General features: G+C 59.8%; 2 protein-coding genes across 2 annotated transcripts in view; one reads left to right on the forward strand and one right to left on the reverse strand.

The window, feature by feature from the left end:
- The window catches only part of LOC118640929 (cell migration inducing hyaluronidase 1), a 44641-nt gene extending 38833 nt beyond the window's left edge, over positions 1-5808 (forward strand). Inside the window, exons 24-28 of the mRNA XM_036278007.1 lie at positions 634-838; positions 1014-1100; positions 2400-2557; positions 4389-4489; positions 5344-5808. Coding sequence (XP_036133900.1) covers positions 634-838; positions 1014-1100; positions 2400-2557; positions 4389-4489; positions 5344-5471 — 679 coding nt within the window. The 3' untranslated portion in view covers positions 5472-5808. The remainder of the gene's footprint in view (positions 1-633; positions 839-1013; positions 1101-2399; positions 2558-4388; positions 4490-5343) is intronic.
- Positions 5809-10789: 4981 nt separating this feature from the next.
- Positions 10790-16790, reverse strand: MESD (mesoderm development LRP chaperone). Its single transcript, XM_036277958.1, has 3 exons — positions 16590-16790; positions 13167-13399; positions 10790-12115 (listed from the first exon to the last, which is right to left on the reverse strand). The coding sequence occupies exons 1-3, from the start codon at positions 16788-16790 to the stop codon at positions 11857-11859; spliced, it is 693 nt and encodes a 230-aa protein (XP_036133851.1). The 3' UTR covers positions 10790-11856.
- Between the last annotated feature and the right edge of the window lie 2099 nt (positions 16791-18889).

An 18889-nucleotide genomic window follows, 5' to 3' on the forward strand; every position in this document is an offset into this window, starting at 1 on the left:
CGTGCCTTCCCCGGCCACTGAGCACGTCCTGCGGGCTCATCTCCAGCCCGGCTGTGCTGGGCTCTACCCAGCGGTGCCCTCCGGCTGCGGCTGGGGCACAGACTCGGGGCCTTCTTAACCCTTGGGCTCTTCGTAACTGTCTCTGTGGCTTATCAGTCCGTGGTTCTCTCTCAGGTTCAGGGCACCTGCCTTCTCTGCTGCTGTCAGCCGGGACACTGGGTAACCCAGTCACACGCCTGGGGGCAGAGGAAAAGTAAATAGGCCGACACGGAGGGTCCACACACGTTTCACACTCTGAACGTGCCTGTTGTCCCAGGTTACTAGGCGCTGGAGTGTTTTCGTGTGTTCTGGGTGAGGGTTTGCAGGGGCCCCAGAGCGAGCGGTGCTGACTCATAAACCAGTGTCCTGTTCAGGTGCGGGGCATCAGGTGCAGGGCCATCAGGTGCAGGGCGTCAGGAGCGGGGCATCAGGTGCAGGGCCATCAGGTGCAGGGCGTCAGGAGCGGGGCCATCAGGAGCGGGGCCATCAGGAGCGGGGCCATCAGGAGCGGGGTGCCAGGTGCGGGGCGTCAGGAGCGGGGCGCCAGGAGCGCGGCCCTGAGGTGGTGCTGACCGCGCCCTCTGCCCCCCGCAGGCTGCTGTTCCTGAGGCTGAAGGCCCAGAATGAGAGGGAGAAGTTCGCCTTCTGCTCCGTGAGGGGCTGTGAGAGAATCAGGATTAAAGCTCTGATCCCCAAGAACGCGGGCGTCAGCGACTGCACCGCCACCGCCTACCCCAGGTTTGCGGAGAGGGCCACCGTGGATGTGCCGATGCCCCGGAAGCTGGTTGGCGCTCAGCTGGTGAGTGCAGGCGGCAAGCCCGCCCCTGTGCCTTCAGTGGGGCCCAGACACCACCAGGGTCTTCTGGGGACACCTGCTGAGCTCCCCGGCACCTTCCTGTGGGGGGCAGAGGACGTCCCGGCCACTCGCTGGGCTGTAACTGGAGCTAACAACCACGCGACTGCTTGTTCCCCAGAAGACAAAGGACCACTTCCTGGAGGTGAAGATGGAAAGCTCCAAGCAGCGCTTCTTCCACCTTCTCAACGACCTGGCTTACATCGAGGTGAGGGCCAGCGTCTCCTCGGGGTGTCCTCACAGGCTGGGTGGTAAGGGACCAGGCCCTGCAGTGAGATGGGGCCCCAAGAGGGGGCGGTGTCTCCTCGGGGTGTCGTCACAGGCTGGGTGGTAAGGAACCAGGCCCTGCAGTGAGCTGGGGCCCCGGCAGGGCCGGCGTCTCCTCGGGGTGTCCTCACAGGCTGGGTGATAAGGGACCAGGCCCTGCAGTGAGCTGGGGCCCCGGCAGGGGCAGTGTCTCCTCGGGGTGTCCTCACAGGCTGGGTGATAAGGAACCAGGCCCTGCAGTGAGCTGGGGCCCCTGCAGGGGGCGGTGTGTCTCCTCGGGGTGTCCTCACAGGCTGGGTGGTAAGGGACCGGCCTGCAGTCAGCTGGGGCCCCTGCAGGGGGCGGTGTCTCCTCGGGGTGTCGTCACAGGCTGGGTGATAAGGGACCAGGCCCTGCAGTGAGCTGGGGCCCCGGCAGGGGCAGTGTCTCCTCGGGGTGTCCTCACAGGCTGGGTGATAAGGGACCAGGCCCTGCAGTGAGCTGGGGCCCCGGCAGGGGCAGTGTCTCCTCGGGGTGTCGTCACAGGCTGGGTGATAAGGGACCAGGCCCTGCAGTGAGCTGGGGCCCCTGCAGGGGGCGGTGTGTCTCCTCGGGGTGTCCTCACAGGCTGGGTGGTAAGGGACCAGGCCCTGCAGTGAGCTGGGGCCCCGGCAGGGGCAGTGTCTCCTCGGGGTGTCCTCACAGGCTGGGTGGTAAGGGACCGGCCTGCAGTGAGCTGGGGCCCCGGCAGGGGCAGTGTCTCCTCGGGGTGTCCTCACAGGCTGGGTGGGTGAAAACAGCAGACGTGTGTCCTCTCGGTTCTGGAGGTGGGACGTCCACAGCAGGTGCTGGCAAGGTGGTCCCTCCGGGAGGCTGCGGGGGAGGCGGTTCGCCTGCGCTCGCTCCTGGGGCGGCCGCCGTCCATGGTGCCCCTGCAGCCTCTGCCTGTCTTCACCTGGCCCTCTCCCCTGGGCCCAGTCTCACACGACCCCCGCCTCTCATAAGGACAGTAGTCACTGGATGTGGGCTCACCCTAAATCCTGGACGATCTCGCCTCGGGATCCTGATCACGTCTGCAAAGACCTGTGCCACCTCAGTCCCCCACAGGCGCCGGGCGGACGTACCTTCGGGGGTGCAGTCGGCCCACAGCAGGAGGCTAAGCAGCTGGTTCCCGTGGGTCCTGTTCTGAGCTGTGTGGGCAGCCTGAGTGCAGGCTGCAGGGGACCCGCCCGCCTCACTCCCCTGTGGCTCTGGTCGGCAGGTGGACGGCAAGAGGTACCCCAGCTCGGAGGACGGCGTCCAGGTGGTGGTGATTGACGGCAGCCGGGGGCGGGTGCTGAGCCACGCGAGCTTCCGGAGCGCCATCCTGCAGGGCATCCCGTGGCAGCTCTTCAACCACGTGGCGGCCATCCCTGACGGGTGGGTCCGGGCCGCCTTCCTCCCGGTGCCGCCTGGGGGGGCCACGGTGGGGGCTGGGAGCCCCTGCTGGGGCCAGGGCCTGTGAATGTAGGTCAGGCCCAGGCAGCCGCTACCCGGTTACCAGTGGGAAGCCTGCCCTGGCCCTCGCCCCCGGCATGGCAGCCTCCCGGCGTGACCTCATCCCTCCCACTCGGCTAATTCCATCCAGATGCCAGCGGTCTCAGCGCCTCCAGCCCAGAGCTCTCCTGAAGGCAGGCCCCCCAATGGCTGCCTGGAGACGCCACCTAGAGGTCTCCTGTGGAACTGGTTTTTCGTTTATTTTTTATTTTTAAATATGTTTTTATTGATTTTTTAGAGAGGAAGGGAAACAGAAACATCAGTGTGAGAGAGAAATCAATTGACGCCTCCTGCACGCCCCCTCCTGGGGATCGAGCCCACAACCCGGGCATGTGCCCCGACGGGATCGAACCGGGCCCTCTCGGTCCCTGGGCCGCCACTCAGTCCAGGAGCCACACGCCAGGCGTTTTTGTGTGCTCCCCCAAAGCGGCAGTCTTCCTGGCCTCCCTGTGTCGGTGACATCGTCACTGCCACCCACACAGCTGGCACCTCCTCTGTCTCTTTCCCCTCTTGCCACACTCCCCCCGTGCTGTCAGCCGCTGCTGCTCCTGGTAGTCCTGGCCCGGGCCTGCCCTGCCCGCCCCGTCCAGGGGCCACCACGGCACCAGGGCCCCGGGGAAGGAGAGGCAGCTGCTCGGACCTTGCTTCTCGGGGCTGCCGCCCGGAGGGCGACTCCCTGCTGCGGGCAGGGGCCAGGGGCCAGGGGCCCGGGCAGGAGTGTGCCGCCCTCAGGGGCTGACCAGCCCTGTCCTGCTGTCCTGCGGCCAGGAGCTAACCCGGATCCCTGCCCGCAGGCAGACCCTTCCTGTTAGTCCTCCCCAGCAGGAAGGCTTAGCCCAGCCAAGGGGACTTCAGCTCCTCTGAATGGGAGTGACGGGGACAGAGCCTGGGTCCGAAGTCGAGGATGTGTTCCCGATGCTCCCGGCCTCGTCTGTCCTGAGCCTTTGCCTGTTAACAGGGTGCCTCCTGCTCCCAGGGGGGCACGGGAGGAGTGGAAAAACAGATCCAGGATCCCAGTTTCCAGTCTGGCCTGTGGTCTGTGGTCCGTGAGCTTCCTTTGAGATGGGAACTGGAGGCCCCATGGGGCTTCTGCCGTTTCCATTCCTGGGGGACAGCATGCTCTCTGCCATCACAGAGGCTGTTTCTATAGCACTGTGGCCTGAACACCACCAGGGCAGGCGAGTGGACACTCCCTGCGCCCACGTGGGTTTCTGGAGTTGGGACCTTCTGCTGGGCACACCCACTGCTCCAGCCTCTACCCCCCCAAGGGCCCCCTGCTGGCAGGTCCTCTCAGATCCTTAGTAACTTTGCCTCAGTTTCCCCATTTGCAAACCAGGGCAGTAGCGCTGTCCTACCTGACCAGGAAGGGAAGCGACAGGCACACGACAGGCTAACTCTCCTTGAGCCGTAGTTGCCCAGGCCCTCTCCGCGCTCCCAGCAGGACAGGATGCCCGCCCCACAGGGCCTGCCCGGCAGGGTGCTCGGTCCCTGCTCTGCCTCTCTGGGGACAGAGGCAAGCACACCGAGCAGGGTGCAGCGAGGTGTGGGAGGCGTGCTCAGGACGTGGCCACCACGTGGAAGAGCCGGTCAGCACAGCACGCAGGGGAAGCCGCTGGCCGGGCCCCTGGCGCTGCTAGCCCGCCCCCCCGTGGACGGCCCTCCCCAGGCCCTCGCCCACTTTGCTCTCATCCTGGAACCGCCCCTCTCTCACCAGCTCCATCGTTCTCGTGGCTTCGAAGGGAAGGTACGTCTCCAGAGGCCCATGGACTCGCGTGCTGGAGAAGCTCGGGGCGGACAGGGGGCTCAAGCTGAGAGGTGAGTGCAGCTGCCGGGTGGGCGAGGTGCCGCCCAGACCTCCCCTGTGCGTGGGCTCAGACAGTGACCAGAGCTGTGCGCCGTCTGCTCAGCAAGAGGCCCTTCTTCCCCAACAAAATATCAGCAGACAGCGGCCTGGTCTGACGGCCCCAGTTCCACCGCTCCCTGGGCTGGCCAGGCCCCGCGCCGCCTCAGCTCCGCAGCCAATGGCCAGCGTGCGCAGCCTGCGGCCTCTGCCCCAGGCGCCCGGAGAGCTGTGGCCTGGCCAGGGCCACCCGTTCTTCTGAGGCCTGGACTAGACTGGACCCCAGGGAAGCAGCGGGGGGACAGAAACGCCAGGGTGGCGTCAGCAGCAGACTGTCCAGAGGGTCCCTAGGAGGCTGAGGGAGACGGACAAACCGCAGACAGTAATGAGCGCGCCCGCCAGAGCCCCTGTCGCGTTCCGCCCAGCACCTTGCTGAGCCGCTTCCGTCGTCCTGAGCAGCCCGTGGGCAGGCGTGTTGTTTGCACAGAGACGAGGAAAAGGACGCGCTAGGTGACTCGGACCCTGGCTCTCCTAGTCGAGGCAGGGACCTCAGCTCCCGCCCCAGGGTCACTGCGCTCCAGAGAGGGAGGGAAGGCACTCCCCAGTGGCCACGGGGTCATCTGCACAGGTGGCGCTGAGGCCCAGCGGAGACCTGTCCCCACACAATCGTCAGGCACTGTCAGCAGCTGGGCACAGAGTGCTTCCCAGGGGACAGTGCAGAGCAGCTGGGGAGCGGTAGCTGGGGTGGGGGCGGGGCGGTGAGCGCCTTGGGGGGGTGTGGAACCGCTGTCTCAGGTGTTTGCTCATGCAGCTCATCCCTGCCTTTCAGAGAAAATGGTATTCGTTGGCTTCAAAGGCAGCTTCCGGCCCACCTGGGTGACTCTGGACACCGACGACCACAAGGCCAAAATCTTCCAGGTGGTGCCCGTGCCTGTGCTGAGGAAGAAGAGGCTGTGAGGACGGCTGTCCCCAGCCCCCACCTGGACTGCGGGGGTGGACTCTTGGCAGCAGACCAGGGCAGGGGGCTGTCCCCCCCAGCCCCCGCCCAGCAGCTGCCTGGGGCCCCTGGTGCCTCCTGCCCCTCCACGTGTCTACCTGCAGCCCGGGCGGCTTGGCCGGTGCTGGAGGCCTGGTCTCCCTGCAGCCTCCTGGGCGCTCCTCTCCCATCCGGTCTCTTTGGTGGGGGGTGGAGGGGCCACGCTGGCAGCAGGGTCCACTCGGCAGGGATGCGGACTGGGTGCTGGGCCCCTCACAGACCCATGTTCCCAGCACACGTTAGGGGTAGAAGGAAAAGGAGCCCTGGTGTCCTGGGCATCTTTGTCCTGGGCAAGGACCAGCCTCCGCGGGACTGCAGGGTGTTCAGAGCTTGTCCTGGGCGAGGACCAGCCTCCGCGCGACTGCAGGGTGTTCAGAGCTTGTCCTGGGCAAAGACCAGCCTCCGCGGGACGGCAGGGTGTTCAGAGCTTGTGGAGATGGACCAGCTGCCCTTTCAATTCGGAGATCCCAGAAGTCTGTGGCTTTTCGGTGTCAGAGGAGTAGACGAGAACACCCAGGGAGGCGGGGTGCCCAGTGAGGGCTGGCAGTCCGTAGGACAGGCAGTCAGGGATGTGTGCCCGCAGGCCAGCAGGGAAATCGGAATGTAAAATGGGAACGAAGGCCAGTCCAGAGGAAAGAGCACGCCTGCCGGGGGGGAGGAAGGCTTCCCGTAGGAGACGGCGATGGGGCTTGCAGAAGACAGGCGGGCGGCTCCACTCGCTCAGACCACCTGCCGGCCCGCCCGCGGGCACATGCTGCAGCCACCCCGCCGGTGCTGCCTGTCCTGCAGGAGGGTCTGCGTGGGGCTTGCCCGCCCGGGCATTCTCTGGGGTCCACCCCAGGCCCTGTGGCTACTGCTTAGGCCTCTCTCCCCCTTGCCCTCGGGAGAGCTGAGAGCTCCCCGAAGAGGGGAGACTACCTGTGGTTCCACCCTAGTGAGCACAGGGCTCTGGCCTCCTGTCGAGCTGGCCGGCCCGTCCTCCCCACCACAGCCCTTCTGCTCAAGGGCCTTCCTGGCTCCCTCTGCCCAGCGGCACCTGTGGTCGGTCAGCAAGTCCACTCCCCAGGCCGAGCCGACTGCCAGAGAGGCTTCCCCAGCACACAGGGCCCCGTGCCTCTAAGACACGGCGGCCGCGAAGGACCTTCCCTGGCAGAGCAGTGAAGGGGAGGTGCGTTAGTGACCTCATGTTCTTGTCCATAGTGGAGTTTTCCAAACTCTTCTTGTGCGAGGGTCTCACACTGTGAACCACTTGGGATGCGCTCACTTCCGGTGGCCGGGAATAGTCTTCGGTTCAGTTCACTTCAGTGTCTGTCGAGGATCCCGGGTTGTACATAGTCCTGCGCAGAACCTGTCCGTTCGCCAGGAGCCGCCGTCGGCGTGTTCTCGGCAGCAGCGCGCTTCCCACTGCTCAGAACGCCCGTCCTTCCGTGCGCGAGCGTCCAGCGGGGCCGGGCTTCGAGGAGACGCACGCCTCTGGAATGCTCGTCTTCTTCCTGTTGCCGAAATAGCTGGTCCTTTTTCGGGAATTAAGCTGTATAGTGTGTTTCGTATGTAAACATTTCTTGTAGGTGTCACCATGAAAATAGATATATTTTCTATTTATTTATTACATATGCCCTTGGAGAAGTCCTTGCCAGGTAAATGAACTGTCTCAAATGTCACGTTTGGGGAGTCAGTCCTTCGGCCAGCTCGCAAGTGTCCCAGGGCCTCCGCTGGCGCCAGAGTGCACGGCGCCGCTGCGGGACCCGCTGCATCACGTGAACGCGCCGCGGAGGCCACCTGTCTGCCCGCCCTGTCTCCTTCGAAGTGGGTCTCTGAGAAACGTCGGGTTGATGAAATGCCCTGTTGGTCTGCTTCTTTCTCTTCCAAGAACTAATGCAGTGATTTTCAACCTTCTCATCTCATGGAACACAAACTAATTATTGAAATTTTGACGCACACCAAAAATTATATTTTTTGCTGATCTGACAAAAATAAATGGCTATAATTGGATTCCTTCACACCAGACGGCTATTGTTGTGTGTCCGCGTTCAGATCCGGGCTGTCCCTTCCTGGCGATGTGGCCTTGCAGAAAACGCACCTCATTCCCTTGTGTGGAGGTGGGCATAGGACAGTGCCTACTGCTTTCGGTTGCCATGACAATGCAATAAACGATACACGGAGGGCGCCAGCACACAGAGACCAGAAAGTCAGAGAGGAGGCGTCTGCGTATTTCCAGACATCTGGCAAGCACAGCTCGAGCGATCTATTAATTCAAACAGTAGCTGAAGAATTCTCCCTGGAGGATGGGTGGCAAGTCAGAGCAGCAGGTGGTGAGGCCTGAGGCAGGGCCTGTCTCTGCTGCCCCCTAGTGGACACATCCCTCCATTTTAAACCGACTTCCACATGGGGATACAGTGATCACGTTAGAGGGTTTTAGCTGAACGACTGCCCCCGCTGTGCCTTGGTTTTCTGGACTGGAAGGTGGAGACCAGTTGCACTTCACTCGACAGGGGTCTTGCGGAAGAGGTGGTTCTGCAATCAGGGCTGGTCACCTGTACCCGGAGCTGCCCACACCTCCGGGCAGGGCAGGTGTGAGGCTCACAGGTGGATAACTGGGAGGTGTGTGTAAATTCCAAAAAGCTCAGTGAGATAAGGAATAGAACAAAAAATTTTAAATTTAAACTCATGCCCTGGCTGGTTTGGCTCAGTGGTTAGAGCGTCAGCCCTCAGACTGAAGGGTTGCGAGTTCAATCCCGGCCATGGTCAGGGTCTTGTGGGAGGCAACCAATTGATGTGTCTCTCTCACATGGATGTTTCTCTCTCCCCCTTCCTTCCACTCTATTTAAAAAATCAGTGGAAAAATATCCTCAGGTGAGGATTAACAAAAAAAAAATTTTTTTTAATTGTAACTCATTTCAGAGCTAAGAAAAAACTAGCACCCCAAACTCCAACACAAAACCAAGAATAACTTAACAATGGAAGATACATTTTCCAAAAGAATAAAAAAAAAGCGAATCTGCAATTGAAAATGACACAGCAGGTTCTAGGGGTATATAAAAAAAATGATCCCTGAAAACCAACGCTAATGACTTTTTCTAGCAAAATGACTGACGTTCGGAGTGAGGAACAATCCGCAGGAAGCCGGCGGAAAACGGGACGAGGGGCTGGCTGCTGCAGGGGAGCGGTCACCCTGCGCCTTGTCGGTGTGCAGGCAGCACTTCAACCAGGGTCGGGAGGGAGTCTGCGGAATCCCTCAACCTGGCTCAGGTTCACATACTAAGTTGGTTGAATTAAAGAAGGAAAAGGTTTACTAGTCAAAGAAACCAGCAGAAGAACCGAAACGTCAGCATGACCAGACACCAGAGGGCGTGAGGATGAGGGTGGGGGGTTGAAACTCGTTTCACAGCCCAGAGACGCCATGCACGTGTTAGACGGGACCCGAAAACCCCTGTGCAAAGAACACACCTGCCCAGGCATCTGTCCTTCCCACCCTGAGCACACTTCTGTCCGTGAGTCTGTGCTCGCTGGGCGGCGCCTGGCCGCTCCGTGTCCCTGGGGGGCGTCTTGAAGCTGGGTGGGTGGGGGGCTGGGCGGGGAGCACTTGAAGGCTGGCTCCCCACACGCATCTGCCCTGGCGCTGGGGCAGGGGGGCTGCCAGTCACCGGTGTCTCCTCTGGTGTGGTGGCTTCAGGGGCACCACTGCGGGTCACACCCATGAACCTGGCAAGCGAATGCCCGGGCGGGGCTGGCGAGGGTCCGAGGCCAGTGCTGGGAAAGGCCGTTGACAAACTGCGGGGACAGCAATCTGACAACTGCATCAAAACGTTAAACTGTGTTTGTTCTAGCAATCTGCCCTTCAGATACAAACCTGTTTGCCCAAGTATTTTGTAATATTTAAACGTCCGCCACAGCATTGTGTACTGCAAACCACTGAAACCCAAGTGCTGGTGACTGCAGGCCAACTGTGGGTCAGCCCTCACGCCAACCTGCTGACCAGGGCCGCCTTCACCCACAGGCTGCTCCGGAAACACCCTCCCGATCGCCATCTCTTGCCTCTCCAGCCCGGTCCTCACGGACCTCCTGCCGCCCTCCCTCTCCGGACCCCCCCACAGGGCTCTGCAGCTCTAGTCCTGTTTGGGTTACTCCTCCTTCCTCGCCTCCTCCAGCCCCTCCTGGCACTGTGCACTTCTCTCCTACAACAGCTGCAGTTTTGATTTATCTGTGATTCTCATTCGTCTCCACCGAATCCCCAAGTTTCACAATGAGGGCGCATCTGCATCCTCGGCAGAAACAGGCCGCGGCGGCTGCAGAGGGGGCGCTGCCGCGGGAAGACGGCCAGGCGGACACACGGACGGGGCGCTGCAGGCTGCTCCCTCGTCTCCCGAGAAGCGAGTGATCGGGAGAGCCGCTCTAGACCATCGTGCCCACCGACGACAGAAACGCAACAAATGACTGTAAAACAAGCACCCAGCCCTGCCGGTTTGGCTCAGCAGTTAGGGCGTCGGCCTGCGGACGAAGAGTCTTGACTCCGGCCAAGGGCACATACCTCAGTTGCAGTTTGGTCCTCAGCCCTGGTCAGGGTAGTGCAGGAGGCAACCAGTCGATGTGTCTCTCTCACGTCGATGTTTCTCCGCCCCTCACTCTATCTGAAGATAAAAGTTGAAAAAAGTATCCTCGGATGAGGATTAAAAAATAGAAAGTAGAAAAAGCCCTGAACACCAGGCACAGGGCGTGCTGCAGACGCGGCTGGACTCAGGCGTGGACCAGGGTCTCAAACCAGGGGGCTGCAAGAATTTCTAAGACACACAATGCCTGCTTCGTCAGGGTCACGGACCTCTCTTCCCTCAGACCGTCAAATAAAAAATGACACCGGCCAACACAACAATAACTGTTCGGAGTGAATGAAATAAAACCACCCTTGTTTTTGGTCAGCTAGGCAAAGATCGGGTATCTCTGCGTGCGGCAGAATTTCCGGGGTCAGCTCTGCGCCGAGGACAGGGTGAGTGCTGGCTCCCGGGCGCGCCTGCACGGCCCCCTCGGAGGCTCTGGACGGCCACGGCCTGCAGCAGCCCCTCACCTCGGGGTTCAGGCTGCCCGAGACCACAGCTACCTTAGCCGGGCTGGCTCTTCATCCCTGCAGTGGGGTGGCCTGGAAGCTGGGGGCCGGCAGGGCAGACAGCCCACCCCGAGCAGAACGGGGAGCGGAGGGGCCCGACCAGGGGAGACCGGTGTGGGAGGCCCACGCCGCTGTGAGCTGGGACACACGTTCTTGGAAACATGAACGGGGCCTCCGCAGGGACGGGAGTGGCAGCGGTGACCAGGCAGACGTCTACTCGATACCGTTTTTGAACAAACGCCTTTTCTAACCACGTACCTGTGCTGCTTTGTTAAAATCACAATGGAAAGTTTTTACAAACAATTTTAGTTCTTAAAAATGATACCGGCATACAAATCCCAGACTCTCACCATGAACGGCGAAATCAGACGCGAGCAGGTGGGCCTCGTGTGCGCCACACAGACACAGCAACCCCAGGCACTTGGTCAAAGACTCGTGTTTACGAATGGAGGCGGCTCCGGAGCCTGCGCCACACCCGCAGGGGACTGCCGGCTCCCGACTGCTGCCTTCCATTAAACCCATCAACGAACACGCGAACCTGCACACCAGCATCGCCGGTTCCTGGGGGAGGACCCGGAACGAACCCCCGAACTCCACAGACCACCGAACAGCTGACAGACGCCAGAGTTCTCTGTGAGTGACAAGGATTCAAGTCCACAGACGGAAGGAGATACTCGGGCCCCCCGAGTGGCAGGGTCTCTGTCCTCGGCAGTGTCTGCAGGGCTGGGGTCACATCGGAGCGCCGGCTGCGTATCTGGAGCTCCGTGCTTCAACCTCACACAATGAAGATGATGCTTCTGTGGCGGGAAGAGCCTGATTCAATCAAATCGAGTCTTAGCGTTCGTCTGATTAGAACCTGGTACCTTCCAGTTAACGAGATACAAGCACAGACACCGAGCATAGGAGACCAGAGCAGGTGTCGAGGGGACTTCGACAGCAGCCAGCAGCTCCCCCCGATTCAGTGGGGAAAAGCAACGGTCAGGCTTCCGGCTGCAGTGGCTTCGGAGTGAACCGGGATTTGGCAGTGTCCAATGTTAGCACAGAAACAACTTCTTACTTGAAGGCTTTTCAAGGGTGATTCCTCCTCTGACCACGAGCTAGTCACGTGGCAGAAGAAACTGGACCTCCGTCTGGTGTGCGGTCTCCCACGCCCGCCCCGCCCCAGGCCCTGGCTGGCGGCCCCGCGTGCCGGGGAGGTGGCTGCCCCGTCACAGGTCTTCTCGTTTGTTCCCAGCTCGACTGCCTTCCTTCGCGGCCCGAGATTTCGGGTCTCCTTCCTTCTTCTTCTTGCCCTTCTCTTGCTTTGTTTTGTTTTTCTCTTTGCCGCCGCCTCCTTTGCCAGGGTACACCTGTCCCTCCAGAGTGACATCAGCACAGCGGTCCTGACTCACCAAGAAGTCCTTGATCTCCCAGGCGTAGCTCCCATCACGCAGCATGAAGATGGCGCGGTCTGAGCCCACGATGAACCTTGACAGGGAGAAGGGTCACAGTCACTCATGCCAGCAAAGGGTGAACCAGGAAAACAATTCTACATGAGTACAGAGCACAAAACTTGACATGTTGAGGCCCAGGAACTTCTGAAATTTAACGTCTGGAAATCCTAGCTGACTGCACACTTAGCCCTCGGCTCAGATCAGAGCAGCAGCAGGACCTGGGCCTTGGGTGGGACAGGTGGACGGCAGGCCGGGGACAGGAGGAGCAGCTCCGAGGCGGCTGCAGAGGGCCTGGGCTGTGCTGGGGGGCCAGGCTGCTGCTGGAAGGTCTCACATTCTCAGGGGCCCAGTTAGGTGTCCGTGGCCAGAAGCTTCTGCTGACGGAGGCTGAAAGCCCCTGGCTCCAACTGGCTCATGGTCAGAGGTCCGCGGGGCTGGGTCATGGTCAGAGGTCCACGGGGCTGGACAGAAACCCTGACCCGGAGGCCGTGACGGCAAGCAGCCCACGTGCACCCGCCCCACGCTCCACAGGTCCCAGGGAGCACGGAGGAGAAGGGGTCTGGGTGGACCACGCGCTGCCGACGCACCACCTGTCCGAGGGCGCCTGGGCCAGCGGTAGCGGGCTGCCCCCTCCTCCCTCTGCGCTCCTTCACGTCTTTCTTTACCTTCCTGAACCGAGACCCGTGAGGACCCCGAATTTTAGAGCTGTTACTGAGGAGGAAAAGAGAGCTCCTTAAAATTCGCGTTCGGGCCGCACTGAGCTGTGGAAACCAGACCCGTTGGCCGCAGTCCAGGTAACGTCTGGCCCAGGCGAAGTGCGCAGCTGCAGCGGAGCGTTCTCCAGCCCCAGGAACTGCTGCGGGAGCACACTGCCAAACCGGGGTGGAGACCGCCCCAAGGAGGCTAAGTGAGACCACTTTTTACTCAGATAAAATAGGTTAAACATACAAAGATAATGAGTTACTAAAAAAATAAACCAACTTACTGGCTCTGACCACTGATGAATATGCTTCAAAGAACACCCCGCTAGACAGAGCCTCAGGAGAGCCCCGCACAGCCCAGCCCCCGCACACGGGCGGGCTTACCTCTGGACGTCGTAGTTGGCGTTGAAGAGGCTGCCCTGCCAGAGGCTGGTGATCTCCTCGGTCTCCTTCTCCGTGGGGTTTCCGGACACGGTGGCAAACATCATGAGGGTCTTCCCCTTCTTCGTCATCCTCAGTATGCTCTCCGGCTTGCCTGGGTCTATCTTCGAGAAGTCGACAGGCGCTGAGGGCCTTTTGTGCTCCGGGAGGTCTCCTTCTTCTATGTCGTCATCTTTCTGTGAGGGTGGGAGGGGGAGCGACAGTCGTCAGAAATGTGCTCTGCGACTGGCAGAGGCAAGGACACCCCAAGGACGTCAGCAGGTGCAGGTCTAGGACATGACAGAAAATAGGAAAACGCGGCAGCTTCCCTCCTCTACTGGGCGTACTGCAGTCCCTCCAGGCCACCCCACAGAGCCCCACACGACGGCTCCCACAGCTCTTTCACCCCCAAGAAGCTACCCACTGGGACAGACTGCAGACACGGCCACATTCTGGCATGGTGATACAACAAAGTGCTGCACAGCAAGGAACAAACACCAACACATACCAATCTCAAAAGATGCTACGCTGATACGGTTCAGACTGACAAACCTCAGAGCAGGGGGGCGGGTGAGGGACAAACCAAAGAACTGATATGTATGTGCACGTGACCAATGGACACAGACAACAATGCTGTGAGGGGCTGGGGCGGGACCGGGAGGGGTGTCTGGGGGGGGGGGGAGAAACATCTATAACAAAAATAAATTAATTAAAAAAAAAATGTTATGCTGAGTCACAGAAGAAATAGCAGGGAAACAGCAGGGCTGGTTTTGGGCACTGCTGCCACGGGAGAAAGTACTGTTTCCTACAAAAAAGCGCCATGGAAATGGATATGCTTCCCCACAGAAAGAACAACCCACTGATGCTGGGGAGGCCTCCCATCCGCAGTGCCTGCAAACACCAGCCCCTCAGTCTGCGTGCTCCCTGCAGGGGGACGTGCCCTGGCTCTAGGGAGAAGGGAAAGGAGGACCACAGGTACCAAGGGGTGCAGCTGGGATCGGAACTGTCCTTTCACTTCATGTGGCTGTCACCTGCAGGCACACGATCAACCAGCCACCAAGTCCTGTTAAGAGAATCTCTCCCATTCTCCCTTCCACTCCATCCTGCAGCCTCCAGCTCCGTCAGCTCGTCCTCACGACCTCCCACTTGCACATCTGTTCCCCAGGGTGTATGGCTGTGCAGCAAATGGTTAGAACAGGCTTTAAAGGGATGGATTTGGAAAGTCAACCAACTTGCTATGCTACCTTGAGCAAGTTACTTTACTAACTATTAAGTTGTCTTTGCCTTCAGATGCTCTCCCTGCCTATTCCTAAACTTTACTAATCAATTAACTTTGCTCAAGTTGATCTCTAACCGTGACATTCCACTATTTAAGAACCGTCAACAGCTGAAACATCAACTCCAAGGCATATTCTGAAGCCTTTTAAAAGTATTATGGAACAAAAAAACCAGCAGAAAACATACTGATGCTACGCTTTTCACTGTAGTTACAACTGTCTGCATACAGAAGGGGGCTTCAAAGAGATGTTTTGGGATGAAATTATGGACGATTAAATACAAACATTCCAGTATTGTAAAATTTGAGCAATACAACTTTTCTAACTCATAAGGGACTGATATTTCCTTCTATGCTGTGATATTTCCACAGCATTCAAGCCTGGCCTGACCTGGGCCCACCATCTTTACTTCTCATACTTTGCTTCAGTCTATTCCAACCAACCAAACCAATTTATACCGAGTGACAGATTTTTATTATCAAAGCTAATGATCAGTTACTATATTCTGGGTCCTTGCCATGCTTTCTCAGTTGGTCCTCAGAACTGCCTACTTGGAGACTATTAACACGTCTATTTTGCAGGAGAGGAAACGAAAGTTCTTTACAGTCCAAACCACCAGTTAGTGGTTTGAACCCAGGGGGTCTAACTGCAGAGCACAGGCTCTTAGTACTGCACCGCTCTGCCCAGGTCCCCCGCGTCCCATCCTCTGCTCCTGTTGCTTGTAGGGAGGCCCTTCCCCCTCAGCCCCCCGGCCCATCTAAAATGCCCTTTCCTTCCAGAAACCCTCTGACATTCCCACAGCACTTTCTTTGTCCCGCATTCAGCAATCCCTACTTTGTTTATGGTTATTTGTATTGTTATCTACTGTTACCAGGACCCCCTGTTCATCACTGCAGCACCCCTTTTGTCCAGCTCAGGCTCTGAGTGTTTCCGGGGCAGGACTTCCTCACGAGGCGGTGTTCTCACTTGGGCAGATAAACGCTCTCTGCTGGGGCGCAGACTAGCAGATTGCACGGGAGATGGCAAATGGGGAAGGAAGTTCAACATGCAGTTAGTTCTCTTCGCTGGTGGTCTCTGCCCCCTCCACTCTACCCCAATCTTTCTATCAGCTGCAAGTTGACATGAAAACACAGTCTGCTTTCTGCTGGTCAAGTGCATCAGATGTACCTTAAACTCAGGCCTGAGAGGCTCTATCAAACACACACACTAAGAGATAACCACAAAACAATGAAACATTAGTTGGAAGGCATCGTCCAGTAAAATCTCGCCTTGGAGGGAAGGAGCCTGAGGCCTAGAGCGGAGACCTGACTTGCCCAAGGTTACTCAACGAGTAGAACCCTGGATTCTGACTCTAAATTAATCAGGACAACACAACCACCTTTGGACGTGAAAAACGCAGCAAAGTGGTTTGGGCCAGTGACCTTTATCCAACGAGCTCTTTACAAACTCCCTGCAGTCGCGGTCTCCAGCGCGCTCAGACGGCGTCCTCTCACTAAAAGAAGTCATTGCTCTTTTAAATGGGAAAAAATAAATAAAAAAGTTGAGTTCCAGGAGAGAGATTGGCTAGCCTTGGATTTACCCCAAATTACGAAACTCTCACCAGGGAAATGCACCCGAAGGGTCAACCGATCTGAAACCCTACCGATCTGGAAGACGGGAGACCTGTTAAACCTGGGCTGACCCTCTGGAAGAGTGACCCCGGCCGTAGCCCGCCCCACCCACGCCCCCCATCCTTCAGGAAGACAGAGGAAAGGTCTCCGTGCCGGAGTCGGGGCTCACTGACCACGGGGGGCAATGCGGGGGCGACCAGGGCTCTGAAGGTCAACTGCAGCTCCGTGCGGGAGGCTGACCCGTGACTGCAGAGGCCGCAGAAGCGGTGGACGAGGGCAAGGGATGGAGCCCGGTCGGGGGCGGCGGGGCGAGGGGACGGGGGGGCGGCGGGGCGAGGGGACGGGGGGCCCGGGGGGTCAGCGTGGGCTCGAGAGGGCCAGTGAGGCCTCGTGGCACGAGCAGAGGTCAGGGGGTCGGGAGGCAGCGACCCGGAGGGGGAGGGCGGCAGGGGGAGCGGGGCCGAGACGGAGCCAAGGCCGAGGGTGCGCGCGCCGCGGACCTCCCACTGTTCCAGGAGACGCGCCATGTCCGCATCATTGTAATCGCGAATGTCCTTCTTCTTCTTCGGCGGAGGCGCGGCGGCCTCGCCGGGCTTCCCGGCCGGGCCGTCGGCCGCGCAGGCCCGGGGCGGCAGCAGCAGCAGCAGATCCGAGGCACAGAGCAGGACCACGGCCGCCCGGACCCAGCTGGACGTCGCCATCTTCGCGCCGCCGCCACGCGAGCACGCCTGCGCACGCCGCCGGCCCCGCCCCCGGACGCGCTTTTCCGGCAGCCGCCCTGGGCACGCCCCTCGGCCCCGCCTCCCCGCGGGCGCGCGCGCCAGGCCCCGCCCCGTCCGCTCCGGAAGCCCGCCCTTCCGCCATCTTGTCCCGCCCCAGGCTCCTCCCCTGCTCCCGCGGAGGCTGCCGGCGCGGCGGGGCGGACCCGGCCTGCGCTCCCGCTCGGCTTCCGCCAGAGGACGACGTTTCTCTCTCCGGCGCGGGCCGGGCCGAGAGCCCCTCAGGGCCTCGCGAGGCCGCGTCCCGGGCGGCGAGGTGAGTCGGCGCTGCGTCGGCCGCAGGCGCCGGGCCCAGGCGCTTCCCGCGGCCCCGCCGTCTCGGCGGCGTTGGACAACTTGCCGCAACTTTCTCGGGGGTCCCGCCAGCTCTCGGACCCGACACGGCTCTAAAAAACTTTCTTTTTTAAACAATGTTGAAAACCGCTGCAGCGTGTGCTCCGACGCCAACCCCGTCTGCAGGCTGCGTCGTGCGCTGCGTTTCTACGGAGACGAGGACGCGGGGCCGGTGCGCATCCCGGCCGCGCAGCCCTCCGCCTGCCGCTGTCACTCGCGTCCGTGTGTCCCGCATCCACACGCCCTGCTGGTCGTTAGTCCTCGCCCCCGGCGGTCCCACTGAGGTCTAGCGAGTGGGAGGGGCTCGTGGATGGGTCGCCGCCCCATGAACCCCCACCGGGCCGGGATGGAACCTGCACCCCAGGGACGCGCCCTCCTCGGGGAACCTCGTGGCCCCCTGGGTCCAAGGGCCACTGCTCTAACCGCTGATCTGCACCAGCCAGGGCTCGACGTGGTGTTGTATTTACACGTGTCCACACGCTGCACACTGGCACCCAGTGTTTCCCACGGCGCGTAACGCGCTCCTGTTTACTTATTTATCTGTCCATCTATCCTCACCCAGGACATTTTGTTCAGATAGAGCCGGAGGGAGGGAGAGGGAGAAACATCGACGTGAAGGGACACATCGAGTGGCTGCCACCCACACGACCAACCAGGGCCGGGGACAAACTGCAACCGAGGTACGTGCCCTTAGTGGAACCGAACCCGGGTCTCTCGGGACCGCAGGCCGACGCTCTAACCGCTGAGCCAAACCGGCCAGGGCCATAACGCGCTAACCTCCTGTGTCACAGCCCTGACTCCCCAGGACCTCAGATTGTGACTGTATTGGGGGGCTGGGTTTTTAAAGAGGTAAAGTCAAAATAGTTGGGATGGGGCTCTAACCGGAGATGACTAGTGTCTTTATAAGAAGAGGACATCCGGCCAGTGTCGTGTAGAGGGCGGGGAGACCTGAGAAGACAGTATGTACAAGCCAAGGAGAGAGGCCTGAGAAGAAACCAGCCCAGCCCACACCTGGATCTGCAGCTTCAGCCTCCAAACAGGGATAAATACATTTTCGTTGCTTAAGCCACCAGATCTGTCGCACTTTCTTAGGGCGGCCCTAGCAAACGAGCCACCTTGCTTGGACAGGTTGTCTATAACAGAAAACAAGTAAAACAAACAAACATTTTTAACAAGAAAGAGGGCTTTATTGTTATTGTTTGGTTTTTCTTTCACAGATGGAAACTAAGCATCTAGGGCTGGTATTGTGGCCTCCGGCCTTTTTGTCATCCTGCTCCAGCATACTGGCCTGTGGCTTCCATCCTCAAGGTCGCCACAAGGTCCAAGATGGCCGTTGGGGCTCCAGCCATCAAGCTGACTTTCATCCAGAGGAAGAGGGAAGGAAGTCCAAAGGGAACACACTTTTCAGTGGAGTCAGCGTCAGGAGCAGCCTGCCGGGACACTCCTCACAGCACTTCTGCTTACATCTCGCTGGCTTAGATCCTAGTCCTCCAAGGTAGGCTGGGAAGCTGTTTTCTAGTTGGTACATTGTCACCTCAAATAAAACTGGGATTCTGTTGTCAAGGATAGAGAGGAAGTGGAGGTTGACAAGGCAACTAGCTAACAATATTTGCCTCACCTTGGCTCTTAAGCCCATTGTAGTTTAAATTCTCTCCCTGGAGTGGTGGCTGATAGTGTACATTGTCATG

Source organism: Molossus molossus, unplaced genomic scaffold, assembly GCF_014108415.1.
Source record: "Molossus molossus isolate mMolMol1 unplaced genomic scaffold, mMolMol1.p scaffold_m16_p_24, whole genome shotgun sequence".
Lineage (NCBI taxonomy): Eukaryota > Metazoa > Chordata > Mammalia > Chiroptera > Molossidae > Molossus > Molossus molossus.